Raw genomic sequence first — 26,314 nt, forward strand, 5'->3', positions numbered from 1 at the left:
AATTATTAGATAAATGTATTTAATGAGAAGCTGCATACACCTGGCAAACATTTGGAAGAAATGGTAACTCTGTATGAGTTTGCCAAGTAATCCTTGAAGCGAGACCAAATTTGATAGAGAATTGAAGAGTTTGTATCTCTCTGATCTATGTACTTTGTTCTTCAGCCAAGTTGTGGAAAGATTATTCTAGTTGCATAAAATGAACCTCTCTGTTCCCATTTGTTGATCTGAGAGAACTTCAAAATTATTTTCTTTGGAAGTATATCTTGATTGTGTTTCAGAATTTGGATTGATATAATTTTGCTCCTCTCTTCAATCTTTTGAATTTGCAGATTTTGCAGCAAATATTTTAACCTGCATGGTAAATGTCCTCAAGTTACTGTGTGATTACAAGCTGACAAGAATAGAGTAGTTCGATTTTCCTGGAAAAGACATGAACATGTAAGTTTCACGAAATATTAAGTACCGGTAAGCATTTCTCTATCCTTTATACATTGGTCACATTTGCTCTACAGTGGCGATATGGCGAGTTGAAAACAGCCCTTTAACATTTTTTGTTTCAGCTACATAGGTGGTTTGCATAAAAATGAATAAAACGCCTGTTTTGGACTTGCCTTATGGTCGTCATAGAGCAAATGTGATTGAGTTATTCAATACATGTATGTATGATAATAATGTTAGAACTGCTGAGGCCAAAAATGTTAATGATTTTGGTGACATTTTTAAATGATAGGATTATAGACTGTATGAAATAAGCTCTTTTCCTGAACTTTATGCAAGTTTTGGATTTGAACTATTCCCAAATGTAAAGAACAACAATAACATAACAATTTATTTTGTATTACAGTAATATGATTTAGAATGTTATTGACATGAATATATTCAAGTTGTTCACATACACTGTATCATCTGCCACTCGAAAGATTTACATGTATACCTTGTTTCTGGTTTCCTCATAAGACCAGGGGCGGTATTCTGAAAACGTTCTTATCTTAATTTTGTTCTTATCTACGTCACTTTCTTAAATTGGTATTCTGAAAACGTTTTTATCTTTTTCTTATCTTTTGTTCTTATCTTTGTTCTTATCTTGCTCTCCACCCAATGCTGAGCGCGTAAATTTACAACTCGCGCATATAATACCAAAGCGCGCTAAAAGATAAGAACAGAATGTAGATAAGTGGTATTCTGAAAACGTTCTTATCTTTTTTCTTTCTTATCTTTCACGATATTTAAGATAATATTTAAGATAGCTAGAGGGTTATCACATCTCAAGATGTCAGCGTTTTTTCTTGCTCAAAATCGATGGCCTCTAGTAGTAACAAGTACCCACAAGTATTCCTCCCACCATTTATTTCATTCACCCTTTATTTTGCCCGTCTCTTCTTTCTATCCCTTCTTTCTTTTCCATTTTTTATTCCTTTCTATCTGTCTGTCTTTCTCCCTTTCTATCTGTCTGTCTTTCTTCCTTTCTATCTGTTTGTCTTTCTTCGTTTCTATCTATCTGTCTGTCTTTCTTCCTATCTGTCTGTCTTTCTTCTTTTCTTTCATTCTTCATTTATATCTTTACTTTTGTTCTGTTTGAATCTTTTGATCTGTTGAATTTCTATTTTTTTTCTTTTGCTTTGTTTCATTTATACTTCATCTTTCTTCCTTTTTTTCCCCCTTTTCGTTTTATCCCTTTCTTTTTTTTCTTTACTGAGTCTTTTTTCTGCTTTCCCCCCGTTTCTCTTCCTTTTCTTTCTTTTTCTTTTTTCTTTCTTTCTTCCTTCACTTGTTTGTAATCTTTATTTTCTTCCATTCTTTCGTTTTTATACATGCTTTTCCTTTTTTAATCATTCATTTCATTTTCCCCCTTTTTCTTCCTTCTTTTAATAATTCTTAATTTCCTTATTTTTTTATTTCTGCTTTCTGACACTTTTGTGTCTTTTTTTACTTGCTTTCTTTCTTTTTTTTTCTTTATTTTGCTCATTCTTTTTTCGTTCGTTCTTTATTTACTCTTTTTCTTTACTTTCTTTCTTCTCTCTGTCTTTCTTCTATTAACTTTTTCTTTATTCTTTCCATTGATTTTTTTTGGGTTTTTTTCCCAACTTTTTATTTTCCCTTTCGTTTTCTTTTTCTTTCTTTCTTTCTTTCTTTTTTTTTTTTCTTTCTTTCCTTATTTCTTTTTTCTCTGAAGTTACCTATCTTTCTTTATCTTTTTGTAGTCTTCATATTTGCGTCAAATTTCCTTTCATTTTTTTCTCTCATCTTTATTTCTTTGTTTAATTTTCTTTTTTTTTCTCTCTTCCTTCACTTTTTACATTTTTATTCCCTTTTTTCTCTTTCTTTTTATTTCTTTCTAACTTTCTTTCATTCATTTTTTTTAGACTTTTTTTTCTTTTTCGGTTCCTTGTTAATTTATTTTATCTTATATTAGTTTGACCTTTTTCTATTTTTGTGTGTATTCCTTTTAGTTAATTTCTTTTTTTTCTTCATTTTTGTTCCTTCACTTTATCATGGATAATTCTATTTTTTTCTTCCTTTTCCTTCTTTTATTCATTCTATTTTCTTTCTTTTTTATTTTTGAATTCTTTTTGCTTGCTTTCTTTCGTTTACTCTTTATTTTTTCATTATTTTCTGCTTTGTCCCTTTCATCTTTTTTTCTGCTTCATTCTGACCCTTTTCTGTCTTCTTTCTTTCATACCTACTTACTTTCTTTCTTTCTTCATATTTTGTTCTTTATTCGTACCTGCTTTATTTACTTTTCTTATTTTTTTTTGCACGTGGACGTCTCGAAATATATACACGTCTTTTATAGCCCATTCACTACATGTGGTGGATGGGCTGTAAAAGAAGGTAAAAATACCCATCGGCATGTTTGATGTACAGTATGCATTTTGATATATATATGTCCATGTAAATCCTGTTGATAATTCTAGAATTTATAAGAAGTTTGATATGTATTGAATGCCCCCTTTTTGTAGCATTAAACATACTATTTATAGATCATTCACTGTATGCATGGTTGTACGCAGCAAGAGGTGGGGGGCAATGGCCCCCAGAAATTTTGAAAACTTACAATTTTTTGTGAACTTAAAATTTGTGCAACATTCTCCTATAGTATGCACAAAATTCTTCAATTTCAGTTACAAAATGTAAAAGTGACCTAATGAAAACTCACTTTTGACTCCCTCACTTTTGATTTTTTTCGAGACAAGTTTACATGTCCCCCCCCCCCAGCAAAAAAAAAACAATCTGCATACAGCCATGATCCTAGATAATGATTTCCTATTGTGGCTGAATTATTGGAATTATCAGTTACATGTACATGCATGCGTTTAATATGTTTGCAGGAATGTGTACTGTGACTGTGTTCATACAATCATAGTCATCTTTGATCTCAATACTGTTGGGTTTTTTCACGGGACTACGTGCATGTTGATTTCACCTGGTTAGGGATGGGGGAGGGGGGGGGGTAAATATGGATGAATGATTCAATCCCTAGAACATGCAATCATTGTCTCAGTTCGACATTATAGTCCAGTAGATATTTTTCATACCTGGAAAAGTTGTTAAGTACAAGGTTTTTTTGTTGATTTGCGTTCTAGATGGGTATTGAAGTAAATTCAGCTTGGTTGCCACTTTGGCAACCTTGAGCATTTTTTTTAATTAGCCTAATTAGCATAATCATCTAATTAGCATATTACGATATGTAATATGCGACTTCTCTTAAACCAGAAAGATTAAAAACATAAATAATGTCATTTTACTAAGAGGTCCTGTGACGAGGAATCGATTTATAGCAATAGTTCAAATATTTAAGTAATGCAATTATCGTAATCAGCCTAATTAGCATAATGAGCTAATTAGCATAAGTGTAATATGTACGTATTTGTGGATGTCTATCATAAAAATTCCCAATATGTAGATAATGCATCTGTTTAAGGGTTTTCTATAGCGAGGAATTCATTTATGACATTATTTTTCAATTTTAACCAATGTAATTGCTGTAATTAACATAATTAGATAGTATAATGCACTAATTAAGACATATACATGTACATGTGTAATACATATAGAAATATATATTTCTTTGTTATTTCATATCAAGAATGTCCGAAAACATGGTTAATATAGCTACCCTATGCTTGTTTTCTATGGCGAGGAATTCATTTATGACATTATTTTTCCCTTCTCACCAATGTAATTGTCGTAATTAGCATAATTAGCATAATGCGCTAATTAACATATTACATATATGTGCAATACATACATTCCTTTGTCATTTTATATCGAAAATGCCCTAATACATAAATAAAACAGCTATCCCATGGTTTTCTATGACGACGAGGAATTAATTTCTGACATTATTTTTTCCCGTTTTTACCAATGTAATTGTTGTAATTAGTATAATTAGCATAATGCGCTAGTTACGATAATACCATATATGTGCAATATATACATTCCTTTGTCATTTTATATCGAAAATGCCAAATACATAAATAAAACAGCTATCCCATGGTTTTCTATGACGAGGAATTAATTTCTGACATTATTTTTTCCCCTTTTTGGCATTGTAATTGTCATAATTAGTATAATTAGCATAATGCGCTAATTAACATATATGTGCAATATATATATTCATTTGTTATTTTATATCGAAAATGCCCGAATATATACATGAATCATACAGCTATCCCATGGTCTTCTATGATGAGGAATTGATTTCTGACATTATTTTTTCCCCTTTTTACCAATGTAATTGTCGTAATTAGTATAATTAGCATAATCCGCTAATTATCATATATGTGCAATATATATATTCCTTTGTCATTTTATACTGAGTGAGAATTCCCGAAAACATAAATAATACAGGCATACAGCTATCCTATAGTTTTTCGATGATGAGGAATTCTTTTGTGACATTATCTTTTTCCTTTAAACAATGTTATTGTTATAATTAGCATAATTCGCTAATTAATATATATTTGCAATGAAAAGGTTTCTGTGTCAAAGTACTGTCTACATCGGCCTGAAAACATATATATTACAGCTCTTCTAATGTTTTCTATATTGATGAATTCATTTATGACAGTAATTTTCTATTTTAACCAATGTCAATGCCTTAATTAGAATTACTGGCCCAATGCACTAATTAACATCTATGTGCAATATGTCAAGTATATATTCCTATGACCAGTGTGTTGGCTCAATTGGTAGAGCATCCGTCTCACAACCGGGAGGTCGGGGGTTCAAACCCCGGCCGCATCAGACCAAAAGACGTTAAAAGATGGGAGTTGCTGCTACCCTGTTTGCAGGGGCGGAAATCTCTCCCAAAAGGTAGGGGGGACACAGGAGCGGATCCAGCCTTCGTCAATATGAGTGGTGACTTCGTTTCAGCCATATTTTCCCCGATCTGCAGCTCGAAGATGATTTTTGTTTGTTTCTTGGAAGGGGTAGTCCTCATTAGTCACTTCTTATAGCTTTATACTTATAAATTAATATATGATATCATAATCCTTCTTTATATGATGCGAGCGCAAAGCGCGAGCTAATTTTTAAAAATAATTTTATGTATTTTTGCTCAATTTTGAACTGATTCTGGGCAATGTTTGTTATCCTGAAAGAGATGTGTATGCAACCTAATAATTACTACGAACGCAAACCGCGAGCAGAAATGAACTGATGGAAAAGAAACCTGTTAAAGTAGCATTTAACAATCAAATAATGCGAGCGCGAAGCGCGAGCTGAATTTTTTTACATTTTCACCTAAAGAATGGAAATTCTAAGCACTTTTTGTAACTTAAGCAGAATAGGTATATAAGTAAACAATTAATGCGAGCGCGAAGCGCGAGCGGAAATTTTCGAGATTTAGTCCTATAATATTTACTGAACGTGACACTCAACATATTCATGTTTTGTAAATCCTGAATAGAAAGAAGAAACTATATTGCGAGCGCAAAGCGCGAGCAGAATTTTTTTATATACGTTTTGAACTGGTACCTGTTGAAAAGGTACCTGTTAAGGACTGCTTGCACTTAGCCATGAAGGCGTTACATATTTCAAAAATAAAAAAATGCGAGCCGAAGCGCAAGCTGAAAATTTTTTAACGTTCTAAAGAAAGAATGGAAAATTTTAATCAGTTTTTGTAATCGTGAAGCTATATAATTTAACGATTGATGTGAACGCGAAGCGCGAGCAGAAAAAAATCGAGATTTAGACCTAAAAATGGGCCACTCTGTTCATGTTTTGTAAATCATCTTAAGGATGAGTAATATGGGGTCTTCCTACATTAACAATGCGAGTACAAAGCGCGAGCAGAAAAATTTTGATATCGTGATCTGAAACTGGATAACGATTTTGATTAGAGAACAAGTTGAGTATCTGAATAAACATGATAAACATGCGCGAGCGTGTTTCATATTTAGACCTAGAATCTATACTAGGCATTCTAAATACAACTTTAATCATGAAAATTTGATATTCCGATCTGAAAATAAGAGTCAATTTCAGCTTTATATTTCAAGCACTTTGTAGAAAAATTGTAATTGAGTTTTGACATAGGACCGGGACATCCTTACGACATGTCATTATATGAAAATGAAGACTATCTCGAGATGAAACAAAAGGGACAATTTAATTATTGAATTAATATCATATTTATTAATGCCTAATGAGGGCGCAGAATCTGATATCATGGCATAAATACTGGACATTTCACTTTTGTGATTATAAATGGGATGCATCAGTTAATATATTTTTAACCATTACTGCAAGCACAAATCGTGAGCTAAACTTTTTGATAAACTGTCATGAAAAGGGGATTTTAAGTAGTAATTGTTGTATAATCAATATTGAAACATTTATATAACTCGCCAATCAATGCGAGCGTACAGCGCGCTAGCTGATACGTCTCGACAATCAGACCTGAAAAGGGATATCTTGTAAACTTAATGGAATACACGAAAATAATAGGTACCTGATAAATCAAAATTTGCGAGCGCGCAGCGCAAGCAGCAAATGTTAACATTCAGACCATAAAACTGACATTTTTACAGAGCACTTTTTAAAAATCACTTTGTAAATTACACAAAATAATGAAAGTTTGATTTCCGAGGTGAAATATGTTATGTATATTGACTTCCAACCTTCATATTCGAACTCAATATTTAACAAGATATGTAAATCACCTAACAGGCAATGCGAGCGCGAGCGAAAATTTTATGTAGTGGCACGAAAGATTATTTTTATTTTCCAAGTCTTCCCCTCATCTTATTTCATGCACTCGTCCTTCTCTTCTTTTCTCCTCTTTTTTCCCTCATTTTTCCTTCTTTCTTTCTTTTTTTTATGTTTTTGCTCCACAAAGAGGGGGGGGGGGGGGCTCGGCCCCTGGATCCGCCTATGGGGGCAAGAAGCGGGAAAATTTGACAGGCAAATAAAAATGTTATCATCGCCAAAGTAAGGTCATCTCGTCCCAAAATACAAGTTTTATTTCGATTTAGAATTATGTATTTCTTACCACCATAAAAGACCAAAAATAGTAGGGGGACATTTGATATTGTGTCCCCCCTACTTTTTTGAGTTGGGGGGGGGACACGTCCCTCTGTCCCCCCTGGGATTTCCGCCCATGCCTGTTTGACATTCAACGATTAAAGGGATAGAGCCTCGTCGAACTGGCCCTGCTCAGCGGCTGCCGGCCGGGCCCACGATCAATTGGGCAAAGCAAATTTTCGGAGTATTTCATGTCTATTTCGTACAATGAATTATGGATTTTTATTTTTTCATTTTTTCTTTGTTAGTTTATATCGAGTGTGCCTGAAAACATGAAAAATACAGCTATCCTATGGTTAGTGGTATTTAAACTACAGGTGCAATACATATATTTCGTTGTCAATTAAGCTAATTACACAATTAACATTGTTTGAAGTGAAATACGATATCGACATAGAAACTATGAAATAGCTGTATTATTCATGTGTTCGGGCATTTTTTTAATTTGAAATGACAAAGGAATATATATATATATATATATATATGCAATCAAATCGTTAATTATGTTAATTAGGGCAGTATACTGATTGCACTAATTACAAAATAACATTTGTTAAACGGGGAAAATAATGTCACAAAAGAATTCTTCATCATAGAAAACCATTGGATAGCTGTAATTGTTTATGTTCTCAGGCTTTCTCAATATAAAATGACAAAAGAATATATATATATATATATATATATATATCTATATATCTTTATATACATATACATATTGCACATATATGTTAATTAGTGCATTATGCTAATTAAAAAATCACATTGGTAAAAGGTAAAAATAATGTCATAAGTGAATTCCTAGTCACAGGAAATCATTGAATAGCTGTACTATTCATGTTTTCGGGCATTCTTGATATAAAATGACAAAGGAATATATTCATATGTAAAATATTGCTCATAAGATAATTAGCGCATTATGTTAATTACGCTAATTAAAACAATAACATTTATTAAACGGGAAAAATGATTTCACAAAAGAATTCCTCATAGAATAATACCATAGGATAGCTGTATTGTTTATGTTTTCAGGCTGTTGTAGTACGGTACTTCTGGACAAATAAATCTATATGTATATGTTAATTAGTGCATTAGGTTGATTATGCTAATTATGCTAATTACAGCGACTGCATTGGTTAAAATGGAAAAATAATGTCATAAATGAATTCCTCGCCATAGAAAACCGTAGGATAGCTGTATTATTCATTTTTGGGCATTCTCGATATGAAATGACAATGAAATATGTATTTTAAATACATTACACATATATATGTTAATTAGTGCATTATGCTAATTACGCTAATTACAGTGATTACATCGGTTAAAATTGAAAAATAATGTCATAAATGAATTCCTCGATATAGAAAACCATAAAAAGGTTGCATTATTTACGTATTGTGAATTTTCTGGATAGACATCCACAAATACATATATATATATATACAGTGTATTACACTTATGCTAATTAGCTCATTATGCTAATTAGGCTGATTACGATAATTGCATAACTTAGAGATTTAAAATATTGTTATGCATGGATTCAACGTCACAGGACCTTTTAGAAAAATGATATTATTTATGTTTTTAGTCTTTCTGGTTTAAGAGAAGTAGTATATTACATATCGTACATATGCTAATTAGATGATTATGCTAATTAGGCTAATTAAAAAAATTGCTCAAGGTTGCCAAGGTGGCAACCAAGCTGAATTTACTTCAATACCCATCTAGAACACGAATCAACAAAAAAACCTTGTACTTAACAACTTTTCCAGGTCTTGTACATGGCCTATGAGACCGTCTACTGGACTATTAGCTCACTGTACAAAATCTGACAAAGAATAGGCATTTCTCACTTTTCTTTCTGAATAAACAGTTACAATTGCAAGCTCAGATGAATTTCAAGTAATCCACCATGGCAGAAATATTGACAATCACACCCGTACTCCATGAAAATCCCAACACAACGACGGGACCTCCATCGACACCCAACGCAACAGTACTTGCCTTCCAGAATCTGATCCCCGCTCTTGTCCAATGCTTCACGATCATCTTATTCGGCTACTTGGCGGGACGGACGCGGATTGTTTGTCCGTCGCAGGCGAAGGGGCTGGGTCACTATGTATCGTACTTTGCCCTGCCGGCAATGTTGTTTAAATCACTGGTAGAACTGGATTTCACTCAGGTAAGAATTGCTAGCCAAAACTTGTACTTAATTGTACTTTGGAAAGATGTATTTAATATTTATTTGATATTTACCCATGGTAGTGATGTTAACATCATTTTTCTTTATTGCTTTGTTCACATGTTATACAAATATTACAAAAAATAATCAATGTTACAAAATGGAAATGGTGACATAAAAAAGGGAATGAAAGAAAATGAACCAACTGTGTATAATCCTAAAATAAGATGATTCCTATTGAATTTACAATATTTTTTTCAAGATCCCTGAGAGCACACATATTTCTTTTCTATTGTAATTTAATCTCAAGTCATGCATTGAGACTCCTTTCTCAAGATGAGCAACAATAGAATTAATTTCATTTACATACATAACTTCAGTCATGGGAACTGCATATTGTAAAGTACAGTAAACAAGGAAGTGTCTATCTCAGCACGTGTGTTAAACCTCAATCACATTTGCTCTACGGTGGCCGTACGGCAAGTAAAAAACAGCTGTTTTCTTTACTTTTTTATTCTAACCACCTATATGTAGCTGGTACAAAAACGTTTAAACGGCTGTTTTCAAATGGCAGTATGGCCGCCGTAGAGTAAATGTGACCGAGATATTGTGCCGAAGTAAAATGTTGTATCAGTTGAAATATTAAATTCTGCAGAACATCAAATTTCCAGTGCTTTCTTTGCACGTTCTGGTACTAGGTCTTTGCATTTGGCTTCACATAATCTCTTGGCACAAATAAAATCAAATACAGTGTAGCTTTTTACAGTCGCATTGTAGCAGTGTTTATACTATAATAGATCTTTATGTATTTAGACATAAACCATGGTTCTATAAAAGATGAGTACTCTTATTGAAGAAGTTATCATGGCATGTGCCATATGGTTTCGAGGTCAGAACGCAAAGTAAGACCAAGGAGATATCACCTCTATATCCTTGGTAAAGGCGCTGTCACACCTTGGCGTTTTAGACAGCGTATGCCCGACGTATCAAAATTTCTCTAAAACGTCGGCATACGCTGAACTTTGTTTTTTTTTCAACTCTGGGCGTATACTTAGCGTATTCATAACGAGTTGGACGTATACATAACGTATTAGTAACTTATATCGCACGCTTCATTAACTTATAAGTAACGTATTCCAACGAATGCTTAGCGTATTGCTGGCGTACACAACTTATGCCCTACGATAGCCTAACTTACGCATAGCGCGCGGCAGCGTATCGCTGACGAACACGTGTCGTAGCCTATAAAAAGGCTGCCGCTCGACTATTCAAATCATAACCGCACGATAAATCACCGTATCAACACCACCGCCATGCCGAAGAAAACTCCTGTGAACCCCACCTTTATATACCAATTCCTATAAACGTTGTCAATACGCCATTATACGGTAGCTGTAAGTTATAAACATGTTCAGTAAGTTTTGTGGTCGTCCGAGCACGTCTTCATACGTCCATATTAAGCCTGAGTCGAATCGATTTTAAAATCGGTGTTCGATCGATGTAATCGAACACCGGTGCAGATTTTGCAAAATCGGTGCATCGAAAAAAAAAAAAAAAAAAAAAAACGGCCGGCCGATTCGTTTGGTTTACACAATCAATCATCAAAATATCAGCAATGTCCAACTTTACTACCACTTACTTGATTTCTATTGCCCCCAAAATGAAACCGATTGAGTAATTATGATGCTATTCACCATTAATTTGAAGTTTTTTTCGATCATAGTTCGAGTCTTACTCGTCTGCTCGTGCCGAGATAATTTATGCACGATGAATTCATGAATGGAAGTCATGGCCATCGATCGTGCATGCGCAGTACTGTTCTTTAATCAAACCAGAAAATGGCCGGAAATTGACGCGATCAACGTAAAATAAATCTTGCTTTCATGAACAATATTAATATTATGACCATAGAACATTATTGAATCGTAATATTTAACAATAATTTGCATATGATAATCATTAATATGACTTTAGAGCTTGATGTGAAACGTTTGTATTTCGTTTCAATTTTCAATGGCGGGCATCTCATGACGATCGACTTGACTTCTTGAGTCGAGCTAGTGCACTTGTCTAAAAAAAAAAAATCATCACGTCAGGATTGATTCTCGAACATTGTCTACATGCAAAAACTCTGTTCAAGTTCGTAATATCACCATATAATAACATTTTACATGACAAAACAGAGAAAATTGCGTTTGATTTTTTTTCCCATCAATTTGAAGCTAGTTTGTGCCCAACTTTGGGTTCTGATTTCATGAATGGAAAAATATGTCATACGTCATCGAACACGCATGCGCATTGTGCTTATTTTCTCGGAGCTTGGAGACGTCCAGAAATGGAATCATAGAAATAATCCCAGTATTAATTCTTCCATATGAACATAACATACTTTGCTGACATCGTCAATATTCTTAGTATGACCATAAAATCTTGTTAAATCGTAATAATTTAGATGAATTTAGGGCTCGATTCGAACCATTCGTATTTATTTTGATCGCATGCTCAATTGCGCCTAAAAAACTGGATTGTCATCAGGATTAATTCTCGAACATCGTCATAACTCATATTCCACAATCTTTCCTCACAATCGTTATATCAGCATTGAATAGCAATTCAAATGACCATCCAGAGAAAATTACGTATTTATTCCCATAAATTTATTTGGAGCTCATTTTGGATCCAACTACACAATCTCAGGCAAGTTACAGCGCTCTCCGTTGATTGCACTTGTTTGCTGGCGCTGACGTCAAGCACGACTGTCGTTTCGGGAGAGTGAGTGTACGGAGCTGCGGACGGGGCTGGTGAATGGACTGCGAATGCTAGTTGACCGAAAATCATTCGGATCGACTCTGCGTGATTCATGTCTTTATTATTGTTTCATTTTAAACTTATATGTTGTCATCTGCAAATATCATTGTTGAAGATATTTTGGGAAGAATTCTGCTTTGGTCCCCGGCATTTTTTGTGTGTTTTGTGATCATGAAAAATACAAACGAACTTTGCTCTGTCATCTGCTTGTGCAACGCTCACCCGGCCAACGCCAGCGCAGACCGTCAGTGCGTATAGTGCATATGCAAAGCGCATCGCATCGACGCAAAAACAAGACTAAATTTTCCCCGCCTTCAATATTCGATGCATCGATGTTCGATCGAATTAGAGCTGTCGAACACCGGTTTTCAAAATAATCGATATGACTCAGGCTTAGTCAATATACGTTGGGGTTAAGTTACACATACGTTCAAAGCACATTACTCATAGGTGGGTCAATCCACGTCAAATCAACCAATTTTCAGACAATTTGTCACCCGACCCCCTTCGATTTTCTTTAAACTCGCACCAAATGTTCCCCCAAATGTCTGACGGAAAAATCTGAAATATTTTGCCCCAAGGTCAAACGGTTGCTAAGATACGGCCTCCCTTAGCAACCAATGCGTGGCCAAACAACCAAGTTTTAAAAAAAATTGCTATTTTTGATCGACTGCTGCAACCAAGTTTGATGAGGTAGAGTGCTTATTTTCTGGAAATTGGAAGAACTTTTTAGTCTTAACATGCACAGTATATTACGGCACGGATCTGACCAGCCGTTATTGCGCACGAGGTCGCCGAAAATGGTGTTAAGCATCCAAGTCAGTGATTTCGGGTGCATGTTTGGAAGCTCATAACTTCCAAATTCAATTAGCTTCTAGCCCAATATCATGCATATTTGAAGACTGTCACTTGCTCAACAGACCTACAAAAAATTGGCCCAAACGTGCGCGTCGATTTCTTGTAGGGCGCCCTCAAAGTTGGATTTTTTCTAAAAGTTGCCAAGTTCAAGGTCACGGATCACCCCTCGTCCCATCGAGGAACAACACCAATTTCTGTATACTGATAGACAATTACCTGTATTTTCATGGATACTTAAAATTTTTTGTGACCGAAATGTTTAATAGCTCGTTTACGCATTCGAAAATGGTCGTAAACACCCCAAAACCAATGCAAAACGATACATACAGGTTTATCAGCACACTTCACATTGCAATAAATCAAAAATGAAAAGCCAACAAACACTGGTATTGTCTGTAATGGTAGTCTGTAATTAGTACTAAAAGGATATGCATCACAAATAGTTTGACTTATTGGCAATGAACTTGAAAAATACAGCTGAAAATCATTATAAACAATAAATCAGGTCAATTTTCCGTGATTATAGGGCACTAAACTGTATTTACATGTACTTTCACTTGTGTGTCATTTCAAAACAAATGATGATTTTAAGCTGATAATTGCTAATCCTGTTCCTTTCAGGTTGTATTTTAATATTCAAATAATACATAAAGTCACATCTTTATCTTTTGACCTTGACATTGATCTAAAAATAGCTGAAAATGCCTTAAAATTAGCATATTCACAACACCCATGAGTTTTACAACACATTTCAGAATTGATTTTCTCACAGACTAAAAGCCTGATCATGTTGATATTTGCAGTACTGATAGTCCATAATGAGTACTTGGATGATCTTTTATTAATTCATTCTTTTTCACACCACAATGACCTTGAAAAAATGGCTGAAATTCACCCAAAATCTTTAATCCGCCAATATCCCACCATTAAAAGTTGTTTACACCGACTTTCAGTTATGTGTCATTTCAACACAAATGATGATTTTAGGCTGATAATTGCAAATCTTGTTCCTTTTAGGTTGTATTTTAATATCCAAATGATACATAAAGTCACATCTTTATCTTTTGACCTTGACATTGATCTAAAAATAGCTGTATATGCCTTAAAATTAGCATATTTACAACAACCGTGAGTTTTACAACACATTTCAGAATTGATTTTCTCGCAGACTAAAAGCCTGATCATGCTGATATTTGCAGTATTGGTAGTCCATAATGAGTACTTGGATGATCTAATATTAATAATTTTTTTTACAACACAATGACCTTGAAAAGATGGCTGAAATTCACCCAAAATCTTTAATCTGCCAATATCCCACCATTAAAGGTTGTTTACACCGACTTTCACTTATGTGTCATTTCAACACAAATGATGATTTCAAGCTGATAATTGCAAATCTTGTTCCTTTGAGGTTGTATTTTAATATCCAAATAATACATAAAGTCACATCTTTATCTTTTGACCTTGACATTGATCTAAAAATAGCTGAAAATGCCTTAAAATTAGCATATTCACAAACCTGTGAGTTTTACAACACATTTCAGAATTGATTTTCTCACAGACTAAAAGCCTCTGACTGATATGACTTTATGTATTATTTGGATATTAAAATACAACCTCAAAGGAGCAAGATTTGCAATTATCAGCTTAAAATCATCATTTGTGTTGAAATGACACATATTGAAAGTCGGTGGGATATTGGTGGATTAAAGATTTTGGGTGAATTTCAGCCATCTTTTCAAGGTCATTGTGTTGTAAAAAAAAATAATTAATATTAGATCATCCAAGTACTCATTATGGACTACCAATACTGCAAATATCAGCATGATCAGGCTTTTAGTCTGTGAGAAAATCAATTCTGAAATGTGTTGTAAAACTCACGGGTGTTGTGAATATGCTAATTTTAAGGCATTTTCAGCTATTTTTAGATCAATGTCAAGGTCAAAAGATAAAGATGTGACTTTATGTATTATTTGAATATTAAAATACAACCTGAAAGGAACAGGATTAGCAATTATCAGTCTAAAATCATCATTTGTGTTGAAATGACACATAACTGAAAGTCGGTGTAAACAACCTTTAATGGTGGGATATTGGCGGATTAAAGATTTTGGGTGAATTTCAGCCATCTTTTCAAGGTCATTGTGGTGTGAAAAAGAATGAATTAATAAAAGATCATCCAAGTACTCATTATGGACTATCAGTACTGCAAATATCAACATGATCAGGCTTTTAGTCTGTGAGAAAATCAATTCTGAAATGTGTTGTAAAACTCACGGGTGTTGTGAATATGCTAATTTTAAGGCATTTTCAGCTATTTTTAGATCAATGTCAAGGTCAAAAGATAAAGATGTGACTTTATGTATTATTTGAATATTAAAATACAACCTGAAAGGAACAGGATTAGCAATTATCAGCTTAAAATCATCATTTGTTTTGAAATGACACACAAGTGAAAGTACATGTAAATACAGTTTAGTGCCCTATTATCATGGAAAATTGACCTGTTTTATTGTTTATAATGATTTTATTTTTCAAGTTCATTGCCAATAAGTCAAACTATTTGTGATGCATATCCTTTAAGTACTAATTACAGACTACCATTACAGACAATACCAGTGTTTGTTGGCTTTTCATTTCTGATTTATTGCAATGTGAAGTGTGCTGATAAACCTGTATGTATCGTTTTGCATTGGTTTTGGGGTGTTTACGACCATTTTCGAATGCGTAAACGAGCTATTAAACATTTCGGTCACAAAAAATTTTAAGTATCCCATGAAAATACAGGTAATTGTCTATCAGTATACAGAAATTGGTGTTGTTCCTCGATGGGACGAGGGGTGATCCGTGACCTTGAACTTGGCAACTTTTAGAAAAAATCCAACTTTGAGGGCGCCCTACAAGAAATCGACGCGCACGTTTGGGCCAATTTTTTGTAGGTCTGTTGAGCAAGTGATAGTCTTCAAATATGCATGATATTGGGCTAGAAGCTAATTGAATTTGGAAGTTATGAGCTTCCAAACATGCACCCGAAATCACTGACTTGGATGCTTAACACCATTTTCGGCGACCTCGTGCGCAATAACGGCTGGTCAGATCCGTGCCGTAATATACTGTGCATGTTAAGACTAAAAAGTTCTTCCAATTTCCAGAAAATAAGCACTCTACCTCATCAAACTTGGTTGCAGCAGTCGATCAAAAATAGCAAATTTTTTTTAAACTTGGTTGTTTGGCCACGCATTGGTTGCTAAGGGAGGCCGTATCTTAGCAACCGTTTGACCTTGGGGCAAAATATTTCAGATTTTTCCGTCAGACACTTGGAAGAACATTTGGTGCGAGTTTAAAGAAAATCGAAGGGGGTCGGGTGACAAGCATTTGTTGATTTGACATGGATTGACCCAGGTTAGAAGTAAGTTTTAGGGTATGCTGGACATTATCTCGACGTACATCGACTTATGAGTAACTTACGAGTAATGTGTGTCAACGTGTAACAACGAACGCGTAACTTGCCTACAACTTATGACCCGCGTATGCGGGACGTATGAGCCATATGCTGGCATACGTCAAAAATTTTGTGCTTGCACAAAATTTTTCGGCAACCTCGCCGTATGACGACGTATACCAGCGTGTTTTAGCGTACTCTTAACGTATGCAAAACTTACCCGTAACGTATTCGACGTACGCCAGCGTATTCGCCAAATTCCTCATACGTCGGGCATACGCTGTCTAAAACGCCAAGGTATGACAGCGCCTTTAGACTGATGTACATACATGTAGTTAATCTACCTGTATATTCAGGGCTTTCAGGCACCCAAAAATTGATATTCTACATGTATCAATCAAAACAGTTTCCTATGTCTCATGTCTGTTTGGAATGGATATTGTATAATTTTATATAAGATAAAATTGAAAATTGGGTTCTACTAGGCAGGGATCATTTGAAATGAGATTTGTGAACCAAATCATAGTTATATGTGGTCATACAGTATATCTGGATATACAGTAAGTGTACATGGCATCAGTTGGGGTAAATGCAGTAGCCATACAAGGGCCCCATTGCATAAAAGTTACTATTATGGTAACTTTGTCATCCGATGGTAACTACCATGGTAACACTGATCAACAGCCAATCAAAATCAAATAAAGTTAATGTCATACGAGTAACTTTTATGCAACAGGTACTAGGGGCCCGTTTCATAAAGAGTTACAACTGAACTTTGTAACTTTGCCATTATGGCAACTACCATGGAAACCTTGATTTTGATTGGCTGCTGAGCCCTGTTGCCATGGTAGTTGCCATAATGGCAAAGTTACAACAGTTGTGACTCTTTATGGAACGGGCCCCGGTCAATGTTAGGGTGATCTACATGTATGTGTGACATTCCTCACTTTATTTCCCATTAAAGCCAGAATAGTGGAATGTTTTTGCTACTTTTTGCATTTCTGTTCTGATACAAGGTTTATATCTGAAGAGTCCACATGTATAGTACAGTGTATATATGCTAAGTCTGTTATGTACAAGATTGAAATTAAAATTATGTTTCTTTATGATTTGGCATGGACACATTTGTGTGTGAACGGGGTACAGTCTGTTAAAGAGAATTCATTTTCAATTATCCAGGTGGGCGGGAAAATTGATATGCCAGCTACTGTACATATGGCAATGCGATAGCAATTAAAGTGTGATATTTGTTGAGGAAATTGAACACATAAATTTGCATACTGTGTACATGCTGTAAATGTAAAGAATTGAATTGCTTATATGACAAAAAAAACATATCCATATTTTTTTTTATATACTAGTAATGGTCTATCAAGATGTAAATGAAGGAATGCTGGCTCGATAGGAAAACTTCTCCATATGGTGTTTGTTTCAATTGGCATTGTAAATCCTTTACTATGCAGACCAGAAGCCCTGCTATATATTATTTTCCTTTATTGTCAGACAATATTTGGGAAGTGGGTAGAAGTCTTTTATAGTCACTATACGACCCAGTAATAGTTACTTTATATGGTAGATCAATGTACAGTTCAGAAGTATGGTCAGTTCCCCCAAGTCTGCGCGGTCTCCCAAGTCTGCGCACCCGCGTATCTGCGCGATTCTAGTTAAAGAAGATACGCAACGAGCACGAACTTTACAAGTGCAATACATAGGCAGGTATTCATTAAACAATCCTACTGAAAATGGTGGAAAAATAATGAATTCAGGGCATTTCATGTGACAGCCTCAAAAATGCAGCCTTTGTCATCAAATCCCCGAAACGTGTGCAAATAGAATGAGTGCGCAGACATGGGGTACCATTTTTTTTTTCAATCTGAAAATGACTGCCCGAAGTTTTTTCAAGAAAATCCTATATTTTCTTTCATTTTTTAATGGGAAATTTGGTACGCTTTTCATAATATAAGAAACATTATCAACTCAAAGATTTTGTGTACCTAAAAAGTTATTACCTGTAGAAATTCCATTATTTGATTTGTGACGTCATATGCGAGCAGCATTCCTACATAGCGAATGGTAAAAAATCAGTGAAATGTCATTTTCTCAGAAAATTTAAAATGGTTTTCACTGTAACTTTTGTATATCAATAGACAATTCATTTCACACCCGATCATGAATACAAAACAAAATTAAGTCATCAGGAACCATAAAAAATTTGAAATTCATGCATTTTATATTATATAACACATGGGGCAGCTGCTCGTTTATGACGTCACAAATCCATAATTTTGAACTCTAATAACTTTCTTACTCTTTAACAGATTTTCCTCAGACCTTCACCAATAAAGTTTTACTATTTTTCTGCTATTTTTACAACAAAGTTTTCTTCAAGGTGAACTTCCCCTTTAAATGAAAACATGTACATGTAGCTGACATATCATATTTTGTAAGTGGCCATTGATATTGTGACTTTGATCAATACTAAATCTGGAACATGTGCACAGTTTGTGACTACTTTCTTTGACATTGATCTTTGACAGTGTTTGTGTAAAAGATTTGAATTTAAATTTCACTCAATCAACCCTTTATGCTTACTTGTATATTTATGCAGGTGAACTGGCTATTTTTTGCCAGTGTGTTGATTGCCAAAGCAATTATCTTCACTGTGGTCTACATTGGAACCCTGTTGCTAGGTGGGAATGGATCCTTAGGCAAGGCGGGTCTGTACAGCATGTTTGCTACACAAAGTAATGACTTTGCTCTTGGATACCCAATTGGTAAGTTTTATTTTTTCACAGAGTATAGTGTTGAACATTGAAAATATAAGGCAATTGGAAACGAACAATTCCTTATTGTGTTGGTTTTTAATTTGTTAATATTATTAGACCTTGTTTTGGTAAATGAGTTTCAGCCATGAATGTACTCTATTTCAAGTCATCTTAAAAGGTATAAGTAAGGCACATAATTTTATGAAATGTACAGTACAATACCATTTTTGTTTCACAATTTCACACAAAAAATTTATTAATTTCCTGACTGTTTCATTTTTGAAACTGAAGAAAACATTTTGATAAAGAATAATTCCATAAAATGTGAGATATATTTGTCAACATTACAAATCCTGCTTTATAGAAATCCAGGGAAGCAGTTCATGAAGTATTTCTTTTATTGGTTGCCTCTGACAACCGTAATAAATCCTTGCATCTGTTTGCATGAAAGGATCCTTATCAATGAAAATCATTGACAATGCATTCAATAATACACTCCCCTATTACAGATGACTGTGTCATAAAGCTGTTGTAAGGTACATGTATGACTGATGACTCTCTCTTGTTCTGCTATGAAATGAACATGCAAAAAAATTGTTTATTTTCTGGGGCTACTTTTCACAACCAACTGCCTAAACCTACATTGTACAACATTGGATAAACTTTAACATTGCAATGATTAGGGATTTCCAGGGCTCCTTTTTTTTTAGTTTAAAGGGCTCTTTTGAGTATTTTGGGGGATAAATCGCCCCCAGCCCCCATGCAGTTTTTCCCTGTAAATCATCCCTATGTAGCTGATGCAGTACCTGCTCAGTACCAGAATATGTATTTAATTTTACAATAGCGTTATAAAACACCCAGGCCCGTATTCTGAAGTTTGGTTTAATTTAGACCATGGTCTAACTCTGTGCTAAAATTATGGGAAGCCAAAAGTGTCAAAATATTCATTAAGTCGCATGTATCTTGATATGTTTACTGTGCTCTTTCCTGATTCATCGATGGTGAAGACAATTATCTATTATAATTCCTAGACAATTATGAATAATTTGAGAGCTAAGTGAGCTGAAATATGATATCTCTACTGTTAGTGATTTATGTATCAATTGGCCATCCATACTTTTTATAAACCGCAACTTTAAACCAGAGTTTAAGTTAAACCTGACTTCAGAATACGAGACCTAATATTTATCTTTGCCTGATTGAATCAGCTTGCCCCTGAACCTATCGGTAACACTTTATCATCAATCTCTGTTCAATACATTTTGTGAAACCTTCCATTTCATCAACAGTGCAAGCTCTGTACGGCACCAGTAACCCTGATATGATTCAGTACATCTATATCTTTGCACCGATCAATCTCCTGTTCCTCAATCCTTGGGGATTCCTGTCCTTAGAAGTTCAGAAGACATCCAGGGCAAACGAACGAAGGAGCAAAGCCTTGGTTGCTTGGTGAGTACTGCTCGACCAACACGGGCTGTTCCAGAAAGGGTTGGAATTATTAAACGCAACTAAAAAAAAATGTGCATATTGATTTTTAATCCGTCAGAAACATCCGCTGAAGTAATTAATTCATTCTTATTTTCTTCATCATTCAAATTGACTGTAATTGTTCTTCATTTGACTTGTTTATAAATTTAACTATGTATTCTCAATTTATTTGGAATGCCAAATAAAATAATAATAATGACTTGCATTTGATTTGTTGAGTTTTGTTCAAATGCAACTCTTAATACAATGGTTCCCTGGGTATCATCAGTAGGGGAAGGCGGGGTAAGTTGAGCATAGGGGCAAGTTGAGCCACCAGCCCCAGGCCAATAATGAATGAGTCAGACATTGTGGTGGTGTCATGTAGGGGAAGGCGGGGTAAGTTGAGCATAGGGGCAAGTTGAGCCACCAGCCCCAGGCCAATAATGAATGAGTCAGACATTGTGGTGGTGTCATGTAGGGGAAGGCGGGGTAAGTTGAGCATAGGGGCAAGTTGAGCCACCAGCCCCAGGCCAATAATGAATGAGTCAGACATTGTGGTGGTGTCATGTAGGGGAAGGCGGGGTAAGTTGAGCATAGGGGCAAGTTGAGCCACCAGCCCCAGGCCAATAATGAATGAGTCAGACATTGTGGTGGTGTCATGTAGGGGAAGGCGGGGTAAGTTGAGCATAGGGGCAAGTTGAGCCACCAGCCCCAGGCCAATAATGAATGAGTCAGACATTGTGGTGGTGTCATGTAGGGGAAGGCGGGGTAAGTTGAGCATAGGGGCAAGTTGAGCCACCAGCCCCAGGCCAATAATGAATGAGTCAGACATTGTGGTGGTGTCATGTAGGGGAAGGCGGGGTAAGTTGAGCATAGGGGCAAGTTGAGCCACCAGCCCCAGGCCAATAATGAATGAGTCAGACATTGTGGTGGTGTCATGTAGGGGAAGGCGGGGTAAGTTGAGCATAGGGGCAAGTTGAGCCACCAGCCCCAGGCCAATAATGAATGAGTCAGACATTGTGGTGGTGTCATGTAGGGGAAGGCGGGGTAAGTTGAGCATAGGGGCAAGTTGAGCCACCAGCCCCAGGCCAATAATGAATGAGTCAGACATTGTGGTGGTGTCATGTAGGGGAAGGCGGGGTAAGTTGAGCATAGGGGCAAGTTGAGCCACCAGCCCCAGGCCAATAATGAATGAGTCAGACATTGTGGTGGTGTCATGTAGGGGAAGGCGGGGTAAGTTGAGCATAGGGGCAAGTTGAGCCACCAGCCCCAGGCCAATAATGAACGAGTCAGACATTGTGGTAGTGTCATGTATTGATGACCCATAGCATAACCCCTAACCCCACCACATTGTTTTCAACTTTGAAACAAAAAGTAGTTTTTTAGAGGGAAAAATATGAATTTCAGCCAAAAAAGTAAAAAAGAGTGTGAAAAAGATAAAGTGCTTTATAAACATACACGTCTTTAAATATAATAAAGACATGATAACAACATTATTAGTCCAGGTATGGATCTTCATTCTTGTCATAGTCTTTTATATGATGGATGCATAATAAATGTGTGGATACAAAATTATCGCACTAAGTTCGGACTGGGGTAAGTTGAGCCAAACAGCATGGGGCAAGTTGAGCCATGGTAATTCCTATGGTAATGTATCTTAAAAAAAAAAAAAACATAAAAATCGATTGAAATGCTGGCCGAAAGGAGCAAATTTACATGACTGCTCTTTTCCTTTTAAAGGATGTTAGTATTTATAGAGAATTAGCAAGTTAAAAGACTTTAAACAAAAAATTGACATGCTGGTTCTCCCCTCATACATTTTGTACATAGTTTTTGTGGCTCAACTTACCCCAGAAGGTGGCTCAAACTTACCCCATATATGGGGCAAGTTGAGCCATTTGACATCGTTTTTTCAAAGGTCACGATGACTTTCAGTGTGGGGATAGAAAGTTTTTTTTTTTTTTTTCATATTGTTTTATTCTGATTCCATGAACAAAAATATATAACATTTCAAATTAACATTTCAAAACACATAATATTTTACATTTCATATTTGGACATTTTTCACTAACTTAATACCAGCATAAATCATATATAACTTAAAGGAGAAACAATGAAATCAGTTATAAAAATGTTATATATAGGTGGAAAATATTTCAGAAGAATCAAATTTCAAGGCAAGGTACCTATTTCGACAAGATTATTAATCATATCTATTCTAACATGCAAAAAGCAAAAACTGCCACAACTTACCCCGCCTTCCCCTACTGATGACCCATAGCATAACCCCTAACCCCACCACATTGTTTCCAACTTTGAAACAAAAAGTAGTTTTTTAGACGGAAAATATGAATTTCAGCCAAAAAGTAAAAAAGAGTGTAAAATAGATAAGTGCTTTAAAAACACACACGTCTTTAAATATAATAAAGACATGATAACAACATTATTAGTCCAGGTATGGATCTTCCTTCTTGTCATAGTCTTTTATATGATGGATGCATAACATGCATAATAAATGTGTGGATACAAAATTATCGCACCAAGTTCGGACTGGGGTAAGTTGAGCCAAACAGCATGGGGCAAGTTGAGCCATGGTAATTCCTATGGTAATGTATCTTAAAAAACAAACAAACCATAAAAATCGATTGAAATGCTGGCTGAAAGGAGCAAATTTACATGACTGCTCTTTTCCTTTTAAAGGATGTTAGTATTTATAGAGAATTAGCAAGTGAAAAGACTTTAAACAAAAAATTGACATGCTGGTTCTCCTCTCATACATTTTGTACATAGTTTTTGTGGCTCAACTTACCCCAGAAGGTGGCTCAAACTTACCCCATATATGGGGCAAGTTGAGCCATTTGACATCGTTTTTTTCAAAGGTCACGATGACTTTCAGTGTGGGGATAAAAAGTTATATATAGGTGGAAAATATTTCAGAAGAATTAAATTTCAAGGCAAGGTACTTATTTCGACAAGATTATTAATCATATCAATTCTAACATGCAAAAAGCAAAAACTGTCACAACTTACCCCGCCTTCCCCTATGTCTAATAGTAGTTGATTCCAGTCAAGTTTTCCAACCTTGTGCACTTCCTTGTTTTATGCACTTTTATTTTCTATGGTACATTAAGGAGCATTATTTCTCCTATTAAATGACCTATGACCTTTAACCCCATTCCAGGTCTGTCTGTAAAGGCCTCATCACCAACCCAATCTTCACAACCGTCTTCATAGGGATCATCTTCAACTTTGCCCTCTCCCAGGGGTTACCAAAGATCCTAGACGACATCCTAACCTCCTTGGCTAACTCCTTCGGAGCAACGGCTCTCTTTCTCCTGGGTATCAACATGGTAGGAAAGGTCAAACAACAGAGCGGCCTGGCCCTGGTCTCACCGGCACTACTTATTGCTTTCAAATTGTAAGTCTATGCTTTTATAATTTTATCATCCTTATACACAGTATATAGTATTAAAAAGTAAATCTATGAACTAGCAAATAGTTGAAGATTACAAAAATGGAATGAAGTAGAATGAAAAAACAACAGATATAAGATTTATACAGTTTGAAAACCCCCCTAGTGCATGGCTAAATGACTTCATTTTTATTAAATAGAGAGCATGGTTTTTGATAGGACATTGCTTGATATCTTTTTTTTTTAATGAAAGGTAATATTGTCAAAAGTTGAAGATACTTTTGAAAATATCACTTTTTCATTGAAAAATACCAACAAAATCTATGATTAAAAAAATGACAAATAAGGTAATTTTCTCTTTATTAATAATTATGGAAATTCTGCTTTGATTTTGTTTTCTTAAATAAATGACAGGATACAGAATCTGATGGATGATTAGAAGTAAAAAAGTTTTCCAAATTTTGAATTTATCAAAAAACTGAGATCTCTGAGCTAAATTGTATCTTGTTGGTACTCCATATATTAACCTCTTAATAATAAATGTATGAAACCTAATCTTTTCTTTTTTTGTGTGTCACTTTTATTATGTGAAATCTTTTGTTTTCCAGATTGGTACTTCCTCTTGTTACCAATCAGCTGGTGTATGCTCTAAACCCTGGTGGAAGCAACGAGACCTTGACAGACTCCTATGCATCGTTTGGTTTCCTCTACGGTTCCCTTCCAACGGCTCCTACTGTCTTCCTCTATGCAACTCATTATCAACAGTCTATGCATATGGTAAGAATGATAATGGTGGTGGTGGTCATGATGCGATGATGATGATGGTGATGGTGATGATGATGATGATGATGATGATGAGGAGGAGGATGTTGATGATAGTGATGATGATGGTGGTGGTGGTGGTGGTGATGATGAGGAGGATGATAATAGTGATGATGATGGTGGTGGTGGTGGTGGTGATGATGATGATGATGATGATGATGAGGAGGAGGATGTTGATGATAATGATGATGATGGTGGTGATGATGGTGGTGGTGGTGGTGGTGGTGATGAGGAGGAGGAGGAGGATGTTGATAGTGATGATGATGGTGGTGGTGGTGATGATGATGAATAGGAGGAGGAGGAGGATGTTGATGATAGTGATGATGATGGTGGTGGTGGTGGTGATGATGAGGAGGAGGAGGATGTTGATGATAATGATGATGATGGTGGTGGTGGTGGTGGTGGTGGTGGTGATGATGTTGATGAGGAGGAGGAGGATGTTAATGATAGTGATGATGGTGGTGGTGTGATGGTGGTGGTGGTGATGATGAGGAGGAGGATGAGGATGTTGATGATAGTGATGATGATGGTGGTGGTTGTGATGATGATGATGAGGAGGAGGATGTTGGTGATAGTGATAATGATGGTGGTGGTGGTGGTGGTGCTGATGATGATGAGGAGGATGATAATGATAGTGATGATGATAGTGGTGGTTGTGATGATGATGATGATGATGATTAGGAGGAGGAGGTTGATGATGGTGGAGGTGGTGGTGTTGGCGGTGTCGGTTGTGATGATGTTGACAGTTATAAGAATGATGATGATGATGGTGGTGGTGGCGGCGGCGATGGTGGTGGTGGTGGGGATGATGATGATGATGCTTATGAAGCTATGATGATACTGGTGATCATGATAATGATTTGAATTTTTCTATGGTCCCTTTCCATGGCTCCTACAGTTTTGTCTATCTAAAGTTCCCACAATGATTAAATGAGGGTGCATCAGTGATAATGTTGTAACCCGCACCCGTTGCGGTACGGGTTAACCTGCCGGTATGCCTCCGATCGCGGGTTGCGGGCCGGGCCGAGTTC

The 26,314-nt window shown here is 35.6% G+C and overlaps 1 protein-coding gene across 1 annotated transcript in view; it reads left to right on the forward strand.

Annotated features, from left to right (window-relative positions):
- Positions 1-26,314, forward strand: part of LOC121426114 (integral membrane protein GPR155-like) — a 51,983-nt gene that overhangs the window by 11,458 nt on the left and 14,211 nt on the right. Inside the window, exons 2-7 of the mRNA XM_041622282.1 lie at positions 333-441; positions 9,401-9,709; positions 19,426-19,591; positions 20,872-21,031; positions 24,231-24,467; positions 25,070-25,238. Coding sequence (XP_041478216.1) covers positions 9,440-9,709; positions 19,426-19,591; positions 20,872-21,031; positions 24,231-24,467; positions 25,070-25,238 — 1,002 coding nt within the window. The 5' untranslated portion in view covers positions 333-441; positions 9,401-9,439. The remainder of the gene's footprint in view (positions 1-332; positions 442-9,400; positions 9,710-19,425; positions 19,592-20,871; positions 21,032-24,230; positions 24,468-25,069; positions 25,239-26,314) is intronic.

Source organism: Lytechinus variegatus, chromosome 13 (assembly GCF_018143015.1).
Source record: "Lytechinus variegatus isolate NC3 chromosome 13, Lvar_3.0, whole genome shotgun sequence".
Classification (NCBI taxonomy): Eukaryota; Metazoa; Echinodermata; class Echinoidea; order Temnopleuroida; family Toxopneustidae; genus Lytechinus; species Lytechinus variegatus.